Genomic DNA, 22,245 nt, shown 5'->3' on the forward strand with positions numbered 1-22,245 from the left:
ATGTTTCTACAACTTGATTGGAGTCCACCTGTGGTAAATTCAATTAATTGGACATGATTTGGAAAGGTACACACCTGTCTATATAAGGTCCCACAGTTGACAGTGCATGTCAGAGCAAAAACCAAGCCATGAGGTCGAAGGAATTGTCCATAGAGGTCCTAGACAGGATTGTGTCGAGGCACAGATCTGGGGAAGGGTACCAAAACATTTCTGCAGCATTGAAGGTCCCCACTAACACTGTGGCCTCCATCATTCATAAATGGAAGAAGTTTGGAACCACCAAGACTCGTCCTAGAGCTGCCGCCTGGCCAAATTGAGCAATCGGGGGAGAAGGGCCTTGGTCAGGAAGGTGACCAAGAACCCGAAGGTCACTCTGACAGAGCTCTAGAGTTCCTCTGTGGAGATGGGAGAACCTACCAGAAGGACAACCATTTCTGTAGCACGCCACCAGATGGAAGCCACTCCTCAGTAAGAGGCACATGCTTGGAGTTTGCCAAAAGTCATCTAAAGTCTCTCAGACCATGAGAAACAAGATTCTCTGGTCTGATGAAACCAAGATTGAACTCTTTGGCCTGAATGCCAAGTGTCAAGTCTGGAGGAAACCTGGCACCATCCCTACAGTGAAGCATGGTGGTGGCAGCATAACGGTGTGGGGATGTTTTCCAGCAGCAGGGACTGGGAGACTAGTCAGATTTGAGGTTAAAGATGAACGGAGCAAAGTATAGAGAGATCCTTGATAAAAACCTGCTCCAGAGTGCTCAGGACCTCAGACTGGGGTGAAGGTTCACCTTCCACCAGGACAATGACCCTAAGTACACAGCCAATACAATGCAGGGGTGGCTTCGGGGACAATTCTCTGAATGTCCTTGAGTGGCCCAGCCAGAGCCTGGACTTGAACCCAATCGAACATCTCTGGAGAGACCTGAAAATAGCTGTGCAGTAAAGCTCCCCATCCAACCTGACAGAGCTTGAGATGATCTGCAGAGAAAAAAGGGAGAAACTCCCCAAATATGGGTGTGCCAAGCTTGTAGCATCATACCCAAGAAGACTCAATGCTGTAATCACTGGCAAAGGTTCTTCAACAAAGTACTGAGTAAAGGGTCTGAATACTTATGTAAATTTGATATTTCAGTATTCTTACTTTTAAAAAATTTGCAAAAATGTCAATACAATTTTTTTGCTTTGTCATTATGGGCTATTGTGTGTAGATTGTTGAGGGGGAAAAAACAATTGTATACATTTTAGAATAAAGCTGTAACGCAACACAATGTGAAAAAAGTCAAGAGGTTTGAATACTTTTCCGAAGGTATTCATGTATATTAACAGCAGCACTTTTCATGTAGCATACTTTTGGCTAGATTAATTTCTTGTGACAATATAGATCAAATTAAGATCCTACACCTGTAGGGGACTGATTATGCTGGATGTCTGTCTGAAGATAACAGATGCTGAAGAGTTTGGTGGAAAATACCAAACATGTATTATGCCTCATTGGACAATTATGAAACACTTGCATCATCCAACATAATGTGGGTTGTATTTCAGCCCTTATGACAGTGGAAATATTTGCTTCCTGCATAAATTCCATGACATTTCAAATTTTTCCTACAGTACCCTACTGTAAGTATTTCCCCAACCCCTCTCCTCTATCACCAATGTGTGGAATACAACAAGTTGACACATCAGTTAATGCTGTGACCGGGTATAAGAGATATTAATATAATGCAGGCGTAGGTTGTAAACCCACTAGAACTCATCAGATGATGATGTAACTAGGGCAGTTCCACTATAAAAGCCTTTTCAAATGTTAACTGGGTATAAGAAAAATGTATTTAATGTAGGTGTAAGTTGTAAACACAGCAAAATGCCAGCATCATAATTGCTAACCTTGTTTGACTTTGGGCCATTTCAGTGAATGGAGTGACCTGTAAGAGCTATCATTTAACTCTGTATCAAGTGTTTTGTTAGGACAAGCGTTTTAGCTGTATCTAAAATAAATAATCGCTTGTTTATCTTCGAGATTAATTTAAGAGAGACAGGGAGAGCTCTGTCACGCTAAATTGTCTCATTATGTTTATGCCTAAGGCCCACACTTCTCTCACCCTTTCACTCTCTTTCTCCATCTCTCTCCCTCTCTTTCTCTCTCCTCTCCCTCCCGCTCTCTCCGTCTCGTTCTCACTCCCTCTTCCTCTCTCCGTGCATGCAGCAGCCTTAGCTCTGGGCGCAGTGTTATCTCAGCTCCCAGGACTCTGACAGGCTCATTCGATCACAATCCCTCCCACTATCTCAGCAGCTCAGCACAGCAGCACAATGCCATTGCAGGTTACTCAGAATCTCATCATCCAGGGTCACAAAATAACGGATGCACAACAGGGCCATGCACAGACCATTTGGGGTCAATGAAAAAAAAGGGCTCTCCCCCCAAAAATGTCCCGCATCAATTATTACAAGAACAGAGGAAAGCAGCACAATCTGATGAGTAAAGTATTTTGCTAAACTATTTTGAACTGGAATAAATGCTGCACTTATTAACAATGACCAACACAATTCCAGTTATCATAGAAGATAAGAAATACTATAGCCTACCATTACTAGGCTATATCCAACCCAACTCCATTTGAAATACTGTAGCCTACCATTACTAGGCTATATCCAACCCAACTCCATTTGTTGTCACTATCATGTGTCCCAATGGTTTTCAAACTTTTTGACCCATGACCCCGATTAGGGACTGGTACAAAACCCGCGACGCAACCCCAACGCAAGCACATGCACGTGTGTACACACGTGTACAAATGTAGCCTGTCATTACAGCCATAAACAGTGATGCATTTTCAAAACGCAATATAGACTACAGAACTACGTTTTATACCTGCATTTATAGCTGAAATTCATTCATGTTAGCAGCCAATATCAACTTGGGGTATATCATGTCACTTCTCTGGAGTCCAGAGCAATCATACGGCCTGCTTGTAGCATACTATAAGTGGAGGTTGCAGGATCTGATTGAAAGCATGCTGTTTCTGCACCGCGCCATCATTTTGGAGAACATCCTGCCTGCGGAGTGCTCATTGGCAGCAGGGTTGCCCTGTTCTTCCTCACAAATATTGTAATACATTTTCCAAAATATGTTACATCTTCATCCCATAATATTGAAGGCATGTTGCAGCTGCTTATCCTTAGACAGAAGCCACCCAAACTTGGTCAGAAATATGAAATGATAAATCAAATCGTCAGGGAGACTATTGTTCTGGCAAACTGTATTTTATATGGATGATAAACGTAGGCCTACTATGTTTTGCCTGGCAAAATGGAAAAAAAATTCAGGTCACTTATCTGGATATGCGCGACCCGATACCGTTGATTGGTCATTGGTCAACAATCAAGACGAGCAACTATTTGATTCTGAAGCATAGATGAGAATTTAAGGATGGGCAGTGGATTCATAACGACAAAGACAACAAAAATATATTTTTTTCCAGGAGGGGGGGGGGGGGGGGGGTCCACCCATGCCTATGCCCTATGCCCTATGCCTAATGCACAAAACGTGAAGGCACGAAATAACATAATTATAACTCTTTTATCTCTGCCAAAATATCTGCCCTCACCAATTCTCTGTTACATAATCAGTCACACATTTGAGGCACACATGCACCACCAGCCAGACAGCAACAATCCAGGCAGTATAGATCAAACACCATCTTTGCAAATCATGTAAGTGCCCCCACAGTATATCACCGTGACATAGGTTACAGCTCTGTACTTTGTCAGCGGCGCGAGTCATTTTGGCAGCACGCAATCGGGAATCAATATTTCACCACACTATTACAATTATTATTGGCTTGTGTTGTTGAAGCCCAAAGATAACCTGGAGAATTGCGGAGTGCATCAGGTTGACGTATTGGACACTGTGATACATGTTGGACCATGAGGGATGGCTTCTTCTCTCCTCTGGGTTCAATGACCTAGTATCCTCAGTGAAAGAAGTCGTGGAATCGCCTTCACATTAATATTTTATTGTCCTGTAACCATGACTCAATCTACTCTTTGAAAAATAGTTATTCATGTTGTAATGGATAATATCCTAATAGAGATAATTTTTCATAATTTATGTCTGATTATTTCATAATCTGAGTCAGATAATTTTTCATAGTTTGAGTCAGATTATATTTTATTGCTTGAGTCAGATTCTTTTTTAAATTTTTATAATTTGAGTCCATTTCACACCAGTTATCTATTTTTTGCCAAACATATTTTTCAATGTGATATGTCTTAATTTCTTGTTCTCCCTCTTTTATTATTATGTGTCTATTGGTATTGACAGATATTGCTGCACTGTTGGAGCTAGAATCATAAGTATTTAGCTGTATCTGCAATAACATCTGCAAAACTGTGATTTGATTTTATATTTGATTTGATTTGAGATGTCTATATGTAGAGGACTTGCTCCCAACAATATACTCTTGTGGATGTGAAAAGCCTCCTGCATGTTTACCCCTCAAGGTTTTCCAACCTCCAGGTCTTGGAGATGAAATGTACAGTTCCACTAGACCTGTAAGCCATTCCTCTCTCTACTTGGCAATGAGTTCACACGCTCTTACACACTTGCTCAAGGCTCTTATAAAGGCTCTTCCACACAGTCTAAACAGGCATACTGTGGCCAGTTTAATATCCCTCAGTGTTGGATACAGTATCACACTCTTTTTTATTCACATCTAAAGATGTTAAATCTTCATTTGAGCCAGTTTGCTACAGCAGGAAAGCCATCCTGCAGCAACAGGAAATGGGAATTATTATGTGGATTATAACTAATGGACATTTTTGTCGGTGTTGATACACAAAATCAAATCTGAAATTTCGAAATGGAAATGACAAACTTCAGAAGCCTTTTTAAACCTTGAATACACTACAAGTTTTCCTGCAACAGGGTGATTGAATTAAGATCCTACATCTGTACAGGTCATCTCTGTGGTCTTACACTCTGTGTGCATGATTAGCTAAGGAGACTGAACATCATTGTATTTTTTTCATCAGAAGTAACATTCAGATAGTATTTAAGGATGTATCAAACCGTTATCCTCCCAGCCGCTCTCCCCCTGCTAGCCACAGCTACAGTAGACACAGTAAACATGACAGTGCAGTGCAGTGCTCTATAGTAATTGCTATGCTGAACATGCAGTCCTGATGATTTCCACTCCAGCAGCAGCAGCACTGCCTTGGCCAGGGTGAGCTGTTAGTTTCCCTGCTGTGCTGCATCCAAGCAGATCCACAGGCCTGCCCTGGTACTGGTTGTCTCAAGCACGGATACTCACCCCTTCTCATTATATCCACACGCTTCATCAATGTGATACACAGTGTAGGCCCCAGAAAGAATATCAAATATTTTTCAGGCCTCCCGAGTGGCGCAGCGGTCTAAGAAACTGCATCACAGTGCTATAGGCGTCACTACAGACCCAGGTTTGATCCTGGGCTGTATCACAACCAGCCGTGATCGGGAGTCCCATAGGGCGGTGCACAATTGGGTTAGGGGAGGGTTTGGCTGGGGGGGCTTTACTTGGCTCACCATGCTCTAGCAACTCCTTGTGGCGGGCCGGGCGCCTGCAGGCTGACCTCGGTTGTCAGGTGAACCGTGTTTCCTCAGGCACATTGGTGCAGCTGACTTCCGGGTTAAGTGGGCTGGTGTTAAGAAGCACAGTTTAGTGGATCATGTTTCGGAGGACGCATGACTCGATCTTCGACCTCCCGAGCCCGTTGGGGAGTTGCAACAATGAGACAAGATATATATATATATTTCAAATGAGCTAGCAACATTTTGTGGCCAGTAGTCTCCAAACTACACTCTACATTATTAGACTACATAAGCCTTTTGCAAGTAGTTATTGGTTAGTAGTGAGGGTTTACGTGGTTTAACTAGAAATCCTGGGTCACATTTGCCGAAAAACCCATCTGGGATTGTATAATACAGACCAGCCCTGTTTTGGATAGAATCACTTTACTGTACATCACAACTGAGCAGAAACAATGCATCAGTGGTTTCAGAATTGAGTGGGGCGTCATTGAGTGGGCTCTCTAAAATACCTTTTAAATAAACACCAGAACCATGATTCATCCAGATGAATTATACTTTCAACACAACACAGAGTGGTCATTTCCACTGTGATCTAGTCTAGTAGCACATCTCCTTTCTGTCGCCACCAGCCAGCCATGCTGCAGCCTCTCAGGCACCGCACACTTCAAAGCCACACAACAGATTCAAGCTTCATTTCAGATTGCTTTATTTCATTTTGAATGAAAGGAGAGGAAAGTTTAGGGAAGACAGCGTTCTATTGGATGGACTGAATAAGAGATGAGTTCTGGCAGCACATGTTCTACAGACAAACTCCACAACAAAATTACATGGCACAGAAAGACAAGGAAATCCCATAACGTTACTAATAACAAAACACATAAATAACAGATTTATGAAATATCTACTCATGGGAATATATCAGCTGCTGAGAGGCAACAGAACTGGACTGCTGCTTTCAAAATGCATTGATGTTTATTTAAAGACAAAAAAGTGCTAAATGTATTTTTCTCCTGATGAGTCTAGTGTGTTTCTGAGGGGGTGGTGGGTGTGGCAGAGGGGGAAACAGGGCCCAGTGTGTTTGCTTCTGTTAACATACAATAAGTATTTTCTCCAGTGGCAGAAAAATAAATACTGCAACTTTTCACTCTAGAGATTTATTTCAACAGCGTTCCTCCAGAGCAATATTGATTCATGCAAACATTTCTGAAAAAACACAACACACAGAGAGAGGCGAGTCTATTCTAAAATGAACTGTTGTGCATTTCTCCCAAATGCCTCATGTATTTCAGATTTTCCATGGTGGAAATTACATCCAGTATCCCATCCTGTTTTCCACCTTTTATATTGTTTCCATTTCAAAGGTAAGCCACACAAAATAAAACAAATAATTCAAGTCAGATTCCAAACGTACTTGAGGACATGTAGGTAGTATCCCCATAGTCCCACTACATCGTCTGTGATCTTGTGATGGAAGCCTATACAAATACAGCACGTCAAATACAATGGAACAATTCTTTTTTGCTATTTCAGCCCTAGATTGTGTTTTGAGAACAATATCAAATTATGCAAATTTGTGCCACAGCAGAATTTCACTATACAACTATTTTTTTGCACATATTTTTCACTTGAACGATTACTGTACGAGCTGATTTCACACATGTTCTTTATTAACCATGCAATTAAGAAAATGCTCATCCATTCATCCTTTGATGCTTTCATCTGACATCTGCATGTACACATTTACCAAACTAATGTATAAAATAAAAGACCAGTCAAAGAAATTCATTTGTAGGATTCTGCCTTTTTACCTACCGTTAAAAGCTAAAAGATAAGAAATGAGTTATGGTACGACATGCCCACAGAACATGTAGGTTCAGCTGGAGGTTTTAAATGATCCCTAAAAGAGGATGTATATGGTGTGTATTGTAGTTCTTTTTTTTTACCCATATGGTATAATACATTATAAAGTGTATACCTGAGAAAACAAAATGAAACCACTTTATGCTTTACATAAAACATGGACATTCCGTCCTCATGTCACCATGACACAACAGTCAATAAACTAAAGTAAAACCATAGTAGCGTTAAGCTTCTAATGGTTATGTATACTGCAGGCTATCACGTAAAGTCAGCATCGGTGTTCTTATCCATTACTGCATTACTGTCATGGTGTACCAGGCCTAGCAGGCATAGCAGGCAGACAAGAGGAGGTGAACTAAACACTCGGACTGACATAATAATGCACTATAGCTACTGCTAAAGAGGTAATGGCCAACATCAACATAATCTATTCACATGAGATGAAAAGTAGTTCCATGGGATTATATGACATTGCTATGGGGGAAGGTCAAATGCAGTTTCCCTTTTCAAAATAGCTGCTTAAATTGCACTAGCAGTAAAACACTGGCAAAAGTAAAGTATCAAAAAAGTCTAATCTCTAATGCTACTTTATAAAATAAATAGCAAAAATATATGTTCAGAAATCAAGGACTCAAATAAATAATATTAACAAAAACGACATTACATAAAGCTCTTATACCCACAGAACATACAATACAAACACACCATAGTATCATTGGTTCACATTGCACTATGGTAAAAGTCACAATGACAGCCAACACTCTCTAATTATCTTTTACTGATGCAATTACATCAGATTCAAAATGGTTTAATTTCTTCCATTATTCCATGAGCCATTTATCAGAGAAGTCATTTTTTGCAGAGAAATTGCTTGAACATATTGCTTTATGATGGGATCTGGTGAGCTCCAATACAACTTACTAGGACATTATGTTGCTATTCTGTAAAAGCTTGTTTTGTCCTTCACATGTTTGTTGTCTCTGTCCGATCTTGTTGTACATTTTAGTCTGAATATAGCTACAGTACAATACATCAATAAATGCCTGCAGACACCCACACATCTGTTCAGTAATCAGTACTGGTTGTGATTGTCTTTTGTCATTCCCTCAGAGTTAATCGTCAGTAGGAATGTTTGTCAGAATCTATAGTGAAACAACCACCTCCTTCAAGCACCAACCATCATTTTTCCTAATCTTCCTTTCTCCCCAACCTGGTCTCAGAGCATTTTGTATTACTCTGTACATAAATCTGTGACACTCCATTTAGCATGATATGTTAAGTTTAGTTTCGTATGGTATGTATAATTTGTGGATGTCCATCACCCATTTCGTATGATATATATAACGAATTAAATTTCGTATTATATATTACACATTTTCTAAACGTACATTAAGCTACAAATTTGCAAAAGGTACTATATGTTACGAATTCTATCTAGGTGGCTAACTTTAGCTAACTGGCTAATGTTAGCTAGGCTGGGGTTAGGGGTTAGGGTTAGCTAAAAGGGTTAAGGTTAGGGGAAGGATTAGCTAACATGGTAAGTAGCTAAAAAGTAGTAAGTAGTTCAAAAGTTGCTAGAGTTATCCGTGATGACATTCATATTTGCTACCTTTTGGTTGCTAGACATTCGAGTCATACGCCTGACCAACCACCCAACTTTCGTTTTTGCCTTAAGTAACCACCTGTGTAACCTTACAAAAAGTAACATATCATAATAATTTCAGTGTCGAGGATTTACATTTACTATGTTACTTCTAGTCTATGAGACCAGGCTGTTCTTCCACCTCTTCCTTTAACCAGGAAGATTGTTCTCTGTTATTTGACCTTCGTATGTTAGTGTGTGTGTATGTGTGTGCACATAGCCAATCTCTACACACAGATTTCAATGGGTGTGGCGACCAAGATGCGTCCGGCCCCTCCGTTGTCACGGGAGACACGTTCGTAGCTGCTGGTGGAGGAGGGGGAGTCGGTGGAGGAGTAGTGTCCGCCCATGGGCTCTATCAGGCTCTGCTGCTTTAGCCTGTCCACCAGTACATCCTCTTCAGATGACGACGAGCTGAGCTCCACCTGGGGCCCACTGCCCACTGACCCTCCTCCCGCAACGCTGCTGCTGCCCGACTCATTGTCCAGCATCCAGTGGTGGTTGAAGTAGCTGAAAACCTCCTTAACAGAGCAGCGGCGCTCCTGCTCGATGGACAGGAGCCTGCGGAACATGCGCAGCCCCTCGTCTGTGAAGCGCCGCCACTGAGAGGGCACCGTGCCCGTCCGGCGCCGCTGCCAGCGCACAAACTCCTGGTAGAAGGCGTCCGACGGCAGGGCCTTCTCCCAGGGGAAGTTGCCGGTGAGCATGCAGAAGAGGAGGACACCAAAGGCCCACACGTCAGTGCTGTAGTCCACGCAGAAGCCCTCGTGCTGAGAGGCGTCGCACAACTCCGGTGCCGTGTACGGGATGGTTCCGCTGACACGCTTCACTGGGGAGCCGGCACGCCGCGTCATGCCGAAGTCTGACAGCTTGACCTTACGGCACTCTTTGTCAAAGATGAGGATGTTCTCAGGCTTGATGTCCCGGTGGACTAGCTTCTTACAGTGCAGGTAGTCCAGGGCGATGGCCACCTGGTGGACACAACGGTTAGCCACCGCCTCTGGAAGACCCACCTAAACAGAGACGAGTACACACTGAGGTCAAACAATCCACCAGCAAGTAAAAGATTTAAGCCTTCCGTGAGAATGTGTGTTTGGCAATAAGCCAAGGATTTTATGTAACTCTCCACTGTACATGTTGACTAGGGGTTATCAGGTATTACATTAGTTGTAGAAAATAACTTTCCATAAATAGTCTTCAATGGATGACTAGTGGTTAGATAATGACTTGGATTATGTTGCTATCTGAGCTTTTTCTAAAAATAGATATACAGCACCGATATCTCACATTAATTTTACACATGAACATTTATCATGTCGAATCTGTACATTATCCTTCAGCTGGAAATAAAATAGCTTTTATGTTATTCCTATTTCAGACATTATGTTGAGAGCCTTCTATTGTAACAGCAGATGAACACACCTGAGGGGGAATGATGTCGAAGAGGTCTCCTGCCAGGGCATACTCCTGAGCGAAGACGTAGTAGTCGTCTGTCTCAAAGGCAATGCCGAACATGTTGATGATAAAGGGGCAGGGAGACAGGTAGAGAGAGATGCTGTACTCCCTTAAGAAGCTCTTCAGTTTGGTTGTTTTCTTCCTCAAGAACTTCAGAGCCATCTTAGTGCCTAGAACATAATGTATAGTACTGGATGAGAAATGTTCTGTGAGTTCTATGAGACAGTTAGCTGCACCAAATTTAGGCTTGTAAATAAATTAAACTGATATTAATTAAAAAACCTGTCTGGGATTAATTAAATTTAGTGAGGTTACAGGATTTCATCCAAGACCACATTTTTTTTCACTGAGGGAGGGATCTATAAATATATTTATAAATATTCCAAAGCCTCTGTCAGAATAGTTTAGTCATGACACCATCCTCTTTACCTACAGAGGGGAGGGGATGGGGCTGCATGGGCACTTCAGCTTTGATGCAGCGGATTTGGCAGTAAATTGAAAGTGATTACATACAAAAGTGTTGCAGTAAACACGTACTGAAATAGAGCCAGTAAGTGCAACACTAATAAAATTAGAGCCAATGATTGGGAGGGGGAGCTGCTTTTCCTTTGCCTGTCTGTAAACCCTTGTGATTCATATACACTCAGTATAAAAAACATTAAGAACCTTTCCATGTCAGACTGACCAGGTGAATCCAGGTGAAAGCTATGATCCCTTATTGATGTCACTTGTTAAATCCACTTCAATCAGTGTAGATGAAGGGGAGGAGACAGGTTAAAGAAGGATTTTTAAGTCTTGAGACAATTGAAGATATGGATTGTGTATGTGTGCCATTCAGAGGGTGAATGGGCAAGACAAAATATTTAAGTGCCTTTGAATGGGGTATGGTAGTAGGTGCCAGGCACACCGGTTTGTGTCAAGAACTGCAACGCTGCTGGGTTTTTCCACCCTCAACAGTTTCCCGGCTGTATCAAGAATGGTCCACCATCCAAAGGACATCCAGCCAACTTGACACAACTGTGGGAAGCATTGTAGTCAAGATGGGCCAGCATCTCTGTGGAACACTTTCGACACCTTGAGAGTCCATGCCCCAATGAAATTAGGATGTTCTGAGGGTAAGGGAGGGGGGCAACTCAATATTAGGAAGGTGTTCCTAATGTTTGGTATATGCAGTGTATAACATAAAGACACAGGAAGCATGACATGGATTCTGTCGTCTGGGAGGAATAGCGCAGAGCAATCTGGAAGGAAACGTCTCAGAACCTTCTACCGACCACAGCCTATTTCCCCGAATGACAGGAAAACAGAAATTAGCAGAGGAAATATGGGAAGGGGACAAGGTCAAGACTAGGAGATGGAAATTTGCCAGATAGGCCTCCCGGGTGGCGCAGTGGTTAAGGGCGCTGTACTGCAGCGCCAGCTGTGCCATCAGAGTCCTGGGTTTGCGCCCAGGCTCTGTCGTAACCGGCCGCGACCGGGAGGTCCGTGGGGCGACGCACAATTGGCCTAGCGTCGCCCGGGTTAGGGAGGGCTTGGTCGGTAGGGGTGTCCTTATCTCATCGCGCACCAGCGACTCCTGTGGCGGGCTGGGCGCAGTGTACGCTAGCCAAGGTGGCCAGGTGCACGGTGTTTCCTCCGGCGCATTGGTGCGGCTGGCTTCCGGGTTGGATGTGCGCTGTGTTAAAGAAGCAGCGGCTTGGTTGGTTGTGTATCGGAGGACGCATGACTTTCAACCTTCGTCTCTCCCGAGCCCGTACGGGAGTTGTAGCGATGAGACAAGATAGTAGCTACTACAACAATTGGATACTACGAAATTGGGGAGAAAAAGGGGTAAAATTCAAAAAAATAAAAAAAAAAATAAAGAAATTTGCCAGATAGAAATGCCTCAATGTCTGTCTCTCCCTGGTGCCACAGTGGCTCTGTGAGCTCAGGGGAAAAGAGAAGCTTCTCTAATAGCATCACCTCAGCTCTGGTCAGAGCATAAAGTAGTGAGCATGCAGACCTGACTGGGTTCAATCTTGGTTTCATCAGACCAGAGAATCTTGTTTCTCATGGTCTAAGAGTCCTTTAGGTGCCTTTTGGCAATCTCCAAGCTGGCTGACATGTGCCTTTTACTGAGAAGTGGCTTCCATCTAGTGGCTTCCATTGGTGGAGTGCTGCAGAAAATGGTTGTCCTTCTGGAAGGTTCTCCCATCTCCACAGAGGAACTGGAGCTCTGTCCGAGTGACCATTGGGTTCTTGGTCACCTTCCTGACCAAGGCCCTTCTCTCCCGATTGCTCAGTTTGTCCGGGTGGCCAGCTATAAGAAGTGTCTTGGTCTTTCTAAACTTCTTCCATTTAAGAATGATGTTCTTGGGGACCTTCAATGATGCAGACATTTTTTGGTACCCTTCCTCAGATCTGTGCCTTGACACAATCCTGTCTCAGAAGCCTACAGACAATTCCTTCAACCTCATGGCTTGGTTTTTGCTCTGACATGCACTATCAACTGTGGGACCTTACATAGACAGGTGTGCCTTTCCAAATCATTTTCAATCAATTTACTTTACTGTTGGTGGACTCCAATCAAGTTGTAGAAACATCTCTAGGATGATCAATGGTAACAGGATGCACCTGAGCTCAATTTCAAGTCTCATTGCAAAGAGTCTTGAATACTTATGGAAATAAGGTATTTCTGTTTTGATTTTTTTATACATTTGCAAAAGAAAATATAAAACTGTTTTCTCGTTGTCATTATGGGATATTGTGTGTAGATTGATGAGGATTGTATTTATTTAATCCATTTTAGAATAAGGCTGTAACACAACATGTATACTTTCAGAATGTACTGTGTATTTTTTAATAAAAGTCCTCTTGGGTTTCTAACCACCTGCACACATCTTTACTCTACCTTGTTTTGTTAATGTCACTGTTTGTCTTTCAATTGTCTTTTTTTGTGTGAATAAATGAAACTAAAACTACACAAAATGATATGATCATTGATATGGTAAAAACGGAATGTTGGTAAAAACGGAATGTTGAACTATTAAAATCAATAGAGAAAATTGTATTGGGAAAATATTTGCACTGCAAATAGAAGATAACAAATATTGTCTCTCTATAGTCGTATACAAAAGTGAACACTAAATATTAATTGAACATACTGTACATTTTGAAGAGATTTAGATGGATATTCACTCACAGAGAAATTGTGAATATAATTCTAACTAAATCAGATTTGAAAGTGAAGAACTGTTTTGATAGCTTGCTTCAAAATGATTTGATCTCCTAATATACATTTTTGCTGAATTGTGGTAATCCCACACGATGACTGATATGCAATGAATTATTCCAGAACGACAGCTCTACATTCAAGCTAATATCCACCTGTATGATCAATTGAGTGAGCATTATCAAAGCTATCATCAAACTATAAAATAAAGATTGGTCTCCCCTATGAATCTGAGATTGTACCCAAATTTACAGCCACCCTAATCCAAATTTACAGCCACCCTAATTACACAGCAGCATGATTTAGAAGTCATCATATAAATACTATTCAACACATCTCTGACGGCAAGAAATCTTCTCATTATTTATGTCCTGTGCTGATAGCGTCAAATGTTTGAATTTGGGAATGTAATATAGTGGCAGCGTGGGATCCGAGAGCTGGGTAAATATTTTTTACCTTTATTTAACTAGACAAGTCAATGAAGAAAAAAATCTTATTTACAATGACGGCTTACACCGGCCACACCCAGACGACGCTGGGCCAATTGTGCGCCGCCCTATGGGACTACCAATCACGGCGGGTAGTGATACAGCCTGGATGTAAGTGTTTTTGTACATGATTTAGGTCTAATGACAACCCAGTGATAGTGGTTTTGTACAGGATTTAAGTCTAATGACAACCCAGTGATAGTGGTTTTGGACATGATTTAGGTCTAATGACAACCCAGTGATAGTGGTTTTGGACATGATTTAGGTCTAATGACAACCCAGTGATAGTGGTTTTGGACATGATTTAGGTCTAATGACAACCCAGTGATAGTGGTTTTTGTACATGATTTAGGTCTAATGACAACCCAGTGATAGTGGTTTTGTACAGGATTTAAGTCTAATGACAACCCATTGATAGTGGTTTTGTACATGATTTAGGTCTAATGACAACCCAGTGATAGTGGTTTTGGACATGATTTAGGTCTAATGACAACCCAGTGATAGTGGTTTTGGACATGATTTAGGTCTAATGACAACCCAGTGATAGTGGTTTTGGACATGATTTAGGTCTAACGACAACCCAGTGATAGTGGTTTTGTACATGATTTAGGTCTAATGACAACCCAGTGATAGTGGTTTTGGACATGATTTAGGTCTAATGACAACCCAGTGGTAGTGGTTTTGGACATGATTTAGGTCTAATGACAACCCAGTAATAGTGGTTTTGGACATGATTTAGGTCTAATGACAACCCAGTGGTAGTGGTTTTGGACATGATTTAGGTCTAATGACAACCCAGTGATAGTGGTTTTGGACATGATTTAGGTCTAATGACAACCCAGTGATAGTGGTTTTGGACATGATTTAGGTCTAATGACAACCCAGTGATAGTGGTTTTGGACATGATTTAGGTCTAATGACAACCCAGTGATAGTGGTTTTGGACATGATTTAGGTCTAATGACAACCCAGTGATAGTGGTTTTGGATATGATTTAGGTCTAATGACAACCCAGTGATAGTGGTTTTGGACATGATTTAGGTCTAATGACAACCCAGTGATAGTGGTTTTGGACATGATTTAGGTCTAACGACAACCCAGTGATAGTGGTTTTGTACATGATTTAGGTCTAATGACAACCCAGTGATAGTGGTTTTGTACATGATTTAAGTCTAATGACAACCCAGTGATAGTGGTTTTGGACATGATTTAGGTCTAATGACAACCCAGTGATAGTGGTTTTGGACATGATTTAGGTCTAATGACAACCCAGTGATAGTGGTTTTGTACATGATTTAAGTCTAATGACAACCCAGTGATAGGGGTTTTGGATAGATCCAGTTGGTGTGTCCTTTCACTGCTTTATAAAAGAGCGGAGGACAACTGTGCTTTTTGGTGGCTTGTGTATGTCATTATTCCCCTAGATGTAGGAGGGTCATTTGCTCCCCCCCATACACTTTAGAGTTAGTTAAACAAGACTGTAAAGTGTACTGAGCAGATGGTTGACATTTTGTCTTGCATTTTATGTCACCAAGGTTGAAAAGATTTGCTAAAATTTGTCATTTTGATAAGCAATCTGGATGGGGTTTGTGCTTCACTGCTATTCCGAAACTAGGGACGCCGCATTCACTGTAATTATGGTCCACAAATGAATTCTTTAAAGAATGGAGCGATCTAAATACTTCAAAGATGTGTAAGATTACTGTGGCCGTGGAAAACATGTAAAAAAAAACACATTTTAGATGGAATCTGGAGTGAATCGAAATGTTCTGATTGTAAACACTGATATAAAACCCCAGAATGTTTCATTTCTTTTCACATCAGCAAGCAATGTTTCTGTTTTGTTGAGCTCTGTTGATGGTCTGTCTGGAATAGACCAACTGACATGAATATAACACATTGGTTATTCTCAATGGCGCAGGTAGCTTCCATCAGAGACAAACTCACCCCTGATTTTGTGGATGACCAGGTCCACTTTCCCATAGGTACCCTTACCCAGCTCCCTGATGACCTCATAGTACTTGCTGATGTCTAGCTTATCCAGGTTCTGGGCAGCAATGAGCTGCAGCTCCTCCAGGATGTCAATGGAGGCGCGGGACCCAGACCCGTGGGACCCATGGGGAGAGGAGCTCATTCTGCCTGGGAGAGATGCCTGGAGCACAGGGATCTGGTGACTGCTGTTGTTCCTAAAGAAGTTAACAGGAGGAGCAGGAAGGAATGCAAGGTTAAAGAGAGATAGGCACGTAGCCTATACAGTGAAAATGGTGGATACACCAATGGCTTTTGTGTCTCACCTCTCTCTACACACAGAGAGACACACACCTCGCTTATCGACAACATCAAAGACAATGAGTGTTTTGTATCCGAGACAAATAAGCTCTTATGTAACCATTGCATCCTGCGTTAAACACAGATCTACTTTCCGCTGTGTGAAGCCCCTTTCAAGTGACCGAGATCACAGGCCTCAGTTTCCACCCAGATGACAGTGCTGGGAAACACACAACCACTGAAGAGGAAAGAACAGAGACAGCTAATTCCCTTTCCACTTCACTAATCAGTCACTCGCTCTCTGGATTCAGATCATTTGGCTATGCTTCTTCTGTTTCTCTTCTGTGCCCTCCAAAACTTTGGAAGGCACAGCTCCTGTTAGAGTTCTGTGAGATCCATAAAACCTTTAGTCTAAGTCTGAGCCTCAAATTACTCCGAGCATCAACTCAACATTCACTTACATGGCAAAGGAGAGACACAGCGACAACAGTGGTTCATTCTTGACAGGTACTTTCATTATCTTGCCTGCCGGTGAAATTTTGTCAGCTCAGCTCATTGCAGATCTGTTTCAGTCGGCCGTCTGATCCAAGACCATGTAACGACAAGCCAAGAAACACTCATTTGCAATATCCTTTCTTTCATCACCCAGGGCAGACAAATCTCTGAATGACTGAATGAACTTCACGGCCCTGATGGTACAGCAGAATTGTGCCATCTCTCATTAATGAAGATAAGAATGTGTTGAATGAGACAGGATGCGAGAGACATCCTGTGGATAGTCCATCTGTGTATGCCTCAGGGACGGTTCCACAGTGTGTGTGTGTGTGTGTGTGTGTGTGTGTGTGTGTGTGTGTGTGTGTGTGTGTGTGTGTGTGTGTGTGTGTGTGTGTGTACTTATTTTCAGTGAGTTTATGCATTGTACATGTGTGACAATTCACTGAGGGGGCTGTTTCAACAGGGGAGCCAGCTGGCTGTCCATCAGAGCAGTACTATGACTACTAGCAGCAGTCCAGTCAGCATCTCACTGATAAGGTTATTAAAACACACAACAGCCTAGGCAGCCCAGTCCAGTTTCTCTTCTACATATGAAGATGAACCAGCACCTCAAACACACACACACACACACACACACACACACACACACACACACACACACACACACACACACACACACACACACACACACACACGCACTTCTGCATGGTTTGTGTCATATCAAAGAGCCTGGAGATGAAAGGAGAGTCAAACAGTGGTAATTAAGCTCTGCTCCTCTGCTGCAGCCCTGACTCAGCCCCACAGCAGCCACCAGGCCCGCTCCGTCGCTGCTCCCAGTCCCCGTCCCCGGAATATTCATGCCCCTAGTCCCCATCCCCGGAATATTCCTGCCCCCAGACCCCGTCCCCGCTTCATGCCCCCAGTCCCCATCCCCGCTTCATGCCCCCAGTCCCCGTCCCCGCTTCCTGCCCCCAGACCCTGTCCCCGCTTCCTGCCCCCAGTCCCCGTCCCCGGAATATTAATGCCCCCAGTCCCCGTCCCCGGAATATCCCTGCCCCCAGACCCCGTCCCCGCTTCATGCCCCCAGTCCCCGTCCCCGCTTCATGCCCCCAGTCCCCGTCCCCGCTTCCTGCCCCCAGACCCCGTCCCCGCTTCCTGCCCCCAGTCCCCGTCCCCGGAATATTCATGCCACCGCTATTCCCAGGAGGACCTCTGGGAGCATCAAGCTCTGTTTGTCACACAGATAGAGCACTGTGACCACCGTACCATGTCTCTCCTCAATGGGATTCAGCTCATCTGTATTCAAAGCACAGATGGAGCACAGTTTGACTGGTGTACCTTGAGTCACAGCCCTCATCCCCACCCCTCCTCCTTCTGTATCCCCATGTGACGCTGGTCTTTGCATAACACACTAGAGAAAAGGTGGTCGATGAGGATTGGTGACTGGAGGGCCCAAGGGACAGTACTGCATGTGGGGGAGGGGCTGGGTAGTACTGCAGATGGGGGAGGGGCTGGGTAGTACTGCAGATGGGGGAGGGGCTGAGCAGTGCAGTGAGAGGCCTGGACACTGAGGACCTTTTTGTCGCCTTGCTGCATGCAGCTCACAGCTGATGGAGGGCAGACAGGCAGGCAGACAGGCTGTAGTTAATTGCTGACGATGCCAGGGATATTGACTTACAGTCTGGGTTCTATGTGACTATAGGTAGGATACGTGACAACCCGTACAAAGTGCTGAGCAATGGTCATCTGCCTCCTGCTCTCGACACTCACGCACGTGCACGCAGATGCATTTACACTAACACAAACACACCCCACACAACAGAAAGAGCAGCACAGCAAGAGCTGCCTTAGCCAGTTGATCAATGCTGCCTGCCAAGTTCCATTCTTGAGTATTTACACCTAATAATAATGTCTAATGTCTAATCAATTGATCTGGGAGTAAAGAGGTAATCCACCTACAAAATGTTACCATCACTGTAACATGAGCCGGAGTGATTCATTTGTAGATATGCAGTGTAAATTGTGAATCTCAAGCTTTGTTAGTAAGATTTGATGTGATTAAGTACGATATTCTAGAGGGGAAACAACAATGTAAATGACTGATTAACATGTCAAAATCTACACAAATCAAGAGACTGACTGTGAAATGGGATCACAGTTTTGTGATTTATTCTTCATGGCATTACCTGTCTCCCACAGTTACGATGTGGATGATTGCCGGCCAGTCCATGATTAAATAAGGAGTCTGGCACTCTTATAAATGTGTCCCATGTCCTCTGTAACACACGTTCACTGCCTTGTCTTGCTTAGCCATTTAGCCATTTTCAAATGGGAACTGTGACATGGTCTTTGATGTTGTAAAATGTATTCATCCATGGATGCAACACAGCATCCATCTACAGTGGATTATGTGTGCATAGCATGTCCTCTGTGTTGTTGTTCAGTGCAGTAGGTATTCCAACAAAGGTATCACAGTTACTTAGAGAAGTCCTACTACAGCTTTACTGGACGGAAGGCCGTTGATGCAGTGAGATTGCAATTTGAGTTCTGCTGGTCTGGTAGATAGTTCAATTACCTGGGCCATTGACCATGTTGGCAGGCTGTTGGAGTATGTCCTAAACCCAAACAGAACATCCAGCCAATGTACTGTTTTCTTTGTTTAACTGAGGAGTGGGGGCCATTCGCCTCTATTTGCTGTAAATGTTTGAACGAATCTAACACAGCCCATTTTACCATCCTCAAAAAAGTACATTGTCCTACATTTCCAAACAGCTAGGGGGTGTGAATATAGTTTTGTGTGTTTGCATAGTACCAGAACTAATGTGCAGAATAGGTCAGCCTGTGTGGAGGGTGCTTTAGTTGTCATGACTCATAACACTTATGAATAATAAGGGTCAACATGGTTTATTTGGTGTTGTAACAGTGAGCAATTTAGACCAAAAGATAGAACAGTGCAGAAGTCCTTCTCCTGGGGTCTGTCCACTGGTAAAATTGACTATATCCCAAGGACTAGGTGAACTGGGTGCCACTGTTGTTTCCTCTCACAGTCAAGGAGAAACGCCAGACAGACTGGCACCTTGATGCCCTTAGCGTATTATTGTCAAATACAAACAGGTGAGTGCCAGTAAGAAAACACCCACAATGCCCCCAAACCAGCAGCTCTCAAATCACAAAGCTCACAATTTGAATGATATAACGGTACACCTAGAATTAAGTTTGCGTCGTAAGAGAGGGATGGGTTTCTGTTGTCTCTCACAAACCATTCAAAATCACCAGAGGGGTTTCTCCAACCTCCACCAACAGCAAAGTCAACTGTTTTCACTCACATTGCTTACATAACACTGTCACTGTCTGTCTGAGAGGAAAGCCATCCAACCTGCTGCTCTGGGTAATGCTGAGTATCTGAATATGATCCCCATTACATCTACAGTATAGTCAGTGAGGGACACTTCACAAAGAATATAGTTTGCATATGCTCTGAATGCTACAGCTGTTTCTCCATCTCACACTGCTGTATGGCCAGTGTGAGATGAAGATGACAAAGGCAAAGGTTAGAATTGATATCCTCTGAACGCTCTGGCCAAGTGACCACAGAACACACAAGTCTTTGGATCACATGTCCCAGCACAGACAAAGCATAGACACTATTATCGTCAGACGCTATTATCTACAGCGTCTGACGAGAACAATGACATGTTGTGTCTACAAGCAGCATGGAGGATTCATATGGAACTTTACTGTAGGTGTTAAAAGAATAGAAAAATAATTTGTGTAAAAGGTAAATGTGTGTGTGTGTGTGTGTGTGTGTGTGTGTGTGTGTGTGTGTGTGTGTGTGTGTGTGTGTGTGTGTGTGTGTGTGTGTGTGTGTGTGTGTGTGTGTGTGTGTGTGTGTGTGTGTGAACAGACAAACAGATAAGGCACTGAGGAGAGGAGCATAGGAACATCCACACCAACACACAACAGTTTACAATGACAGATGTAGCACTTGAGCACATCATATCCATTTCAAATGGCCTTCTACACAGGTATTTATTAATATACATAAATATCACTGCAATTCATTGGAAGGCTATTTCACTATGATTCTGTCAAGCCAAATGGCTTCAGCCATAGGCTACCATACCCATTGTCCTTCTCCTACTGTTGACTATACTGGTCTCAGGCTACATGTTATGTTACGATGCCATAGAGATATTAAATAATAGGTTACAGTAAGACAATAATGCACAACAAATAACAATTTGAGAGATGTAAGCACACAATTTAAACCACCAAGCTAATTCTAAACCATATGTTAAAGCACATCGACTTGCTTGTAAACATGCCATTACGGGATGAAAACAGACCAGCAGGAATAATGAATGTGTGAAACATTATGCAAAATCAACAAGCAGGTCTATAAAATCCAAATAAAAGCACTGATAAATTGATTGAAATTGTTATGATCCAACCAACAATGATGATTCCTTGTTATCAATGTCTCTTACCTCTCAGATTGCGCTGCATGCAATAGCTGGTGCTGTCATTCCGTTCAGCAGAAACTTTAATTGTATAGCAGGATAAACCGTTACAGGACTGGTCTGATTTTCTGTGCAAAATCGTGTCTCTGAATAGTGCAGATTCAACGCTTTGTTGCCAATATGCACAGCGGCGCACAATAATTTCACCTTGCTGGTGCTTCTGTCTGCTTCGTCAGTACCTCTGTCAGACTGTCTTGCCCTATTGTTTCTGTCGGCCTACGGCTGCTAGATGCAACTACCGCCAGGCAGCGAGACTGCATTAACGCCAGCCCTCCGCAGCGGCGGTCCAATCGGAGAGCAGAGCGAAGCAGCAGCGGCGCGACATAAGGGAGGGAGGGGGTCTTGTCTCCATACAGATACCCAACATTCTCTCTCTTTGCGCAATGGGAATAAACAAGTAAAAAACGAGTGGAGCAGATATAATGTCATGTATTTGAGTAATATTTGACCCAGGACGTTTAAATAGCCTGAGTGTGTGGAACAAGTGTTGGCATCGGCAGGTGTCAAAATCAAATCAAATTGTATTTGTCACATGCGCTCAATACAACTGGTGTAGACTTTACCATGAATTGCTTGCTTATGATCCCTTCCCAACAATGCAGAGTTAAAACATAATATAGAAAATAGAAACACAAGAGGAATCAACTAAAATACATGAGAATGGAACTACATACAGGGAGTACCAGTACCAGGTCAATGTGCAGAGAGTGGGTACATATGTACATGAAGGCAGGGTAA

At 42.9% G+C, this 22,245-nt stretch overlaps 1 protein-coding gene across 1 annotated transcript; it reads right to left on the reverse strand.

Moving 5' to 3' along the window:
* Window positions 1-6,267: 6,267 nt before the first annotated feature.
* Window positions 6,268-21,717, reverse strand: LOC139421455 (serine/threonine-protein kinase SBK1-like). Its single transcript, XM_071172378.1, has 4 exons — window positions 21,475-21,717; window positions 16,172-16,410; window positions 10,494-10,696; window positions 6,268-10,084 (listed from the first exon to the last, which is right to left on the reverse strand). The coding sequence occupies exons 2-4, from the start codon at window positions 16,356-16,358 to the stop codon at window positions 9,299-9,301; spliced, it is 1,176 nt and encodes a 391-aa protein (XP_071028479.1). The 5' UTR covers window positions 16,359-16,410; window positions 21,475-21,717; the 3' UTR covers window positions 6,268-9,298.
* Window positions 21,718-22,245: the final 528 nt, after the last annotated feature.

Source organism: Oncorhynchus clarkii, chromosome 12 (assembly GCF_045791955.1).
Source record: "Oncorhynchus clarkii lewisi isolate Uvic-CL-2024 chromosome 12, UVic_Ocla_1.0, whole genome shotgun sequence".
NCBI classification, from domain to species: Eukaryota; Metazoa; Chordata; class Actinopteri; order Salmoniformes; family Salmonidae; genus Oncorhynchus; species Oncorhynchus clarkii.

Bases quoted from the DNA above. Each gene is read 5' to 3' on its own strand.
- LOC139421455 (XM_071172378.1), bottom strand. From the start codon at position 16,358: ATGAGCTCCTCTCCCCATGGGTCCCACGGGTCTGGGTCCCGCGCCTCC. The intron at 10,697-16,171 runs GTGAGTTTGTCT...ATTATGTTCTAG, and splicing joins GGTCATCCACAAAATCAGGG to GCACTAAGATGGCTCTGAAG. The intron at 10,085-10,493 runs GTGTGTTCATCT...GTCTCTGTTTAG, and splicing joins TCGACATCATTCCCCCTCAG to GTGGGTCTTCCAGAGGCGGT.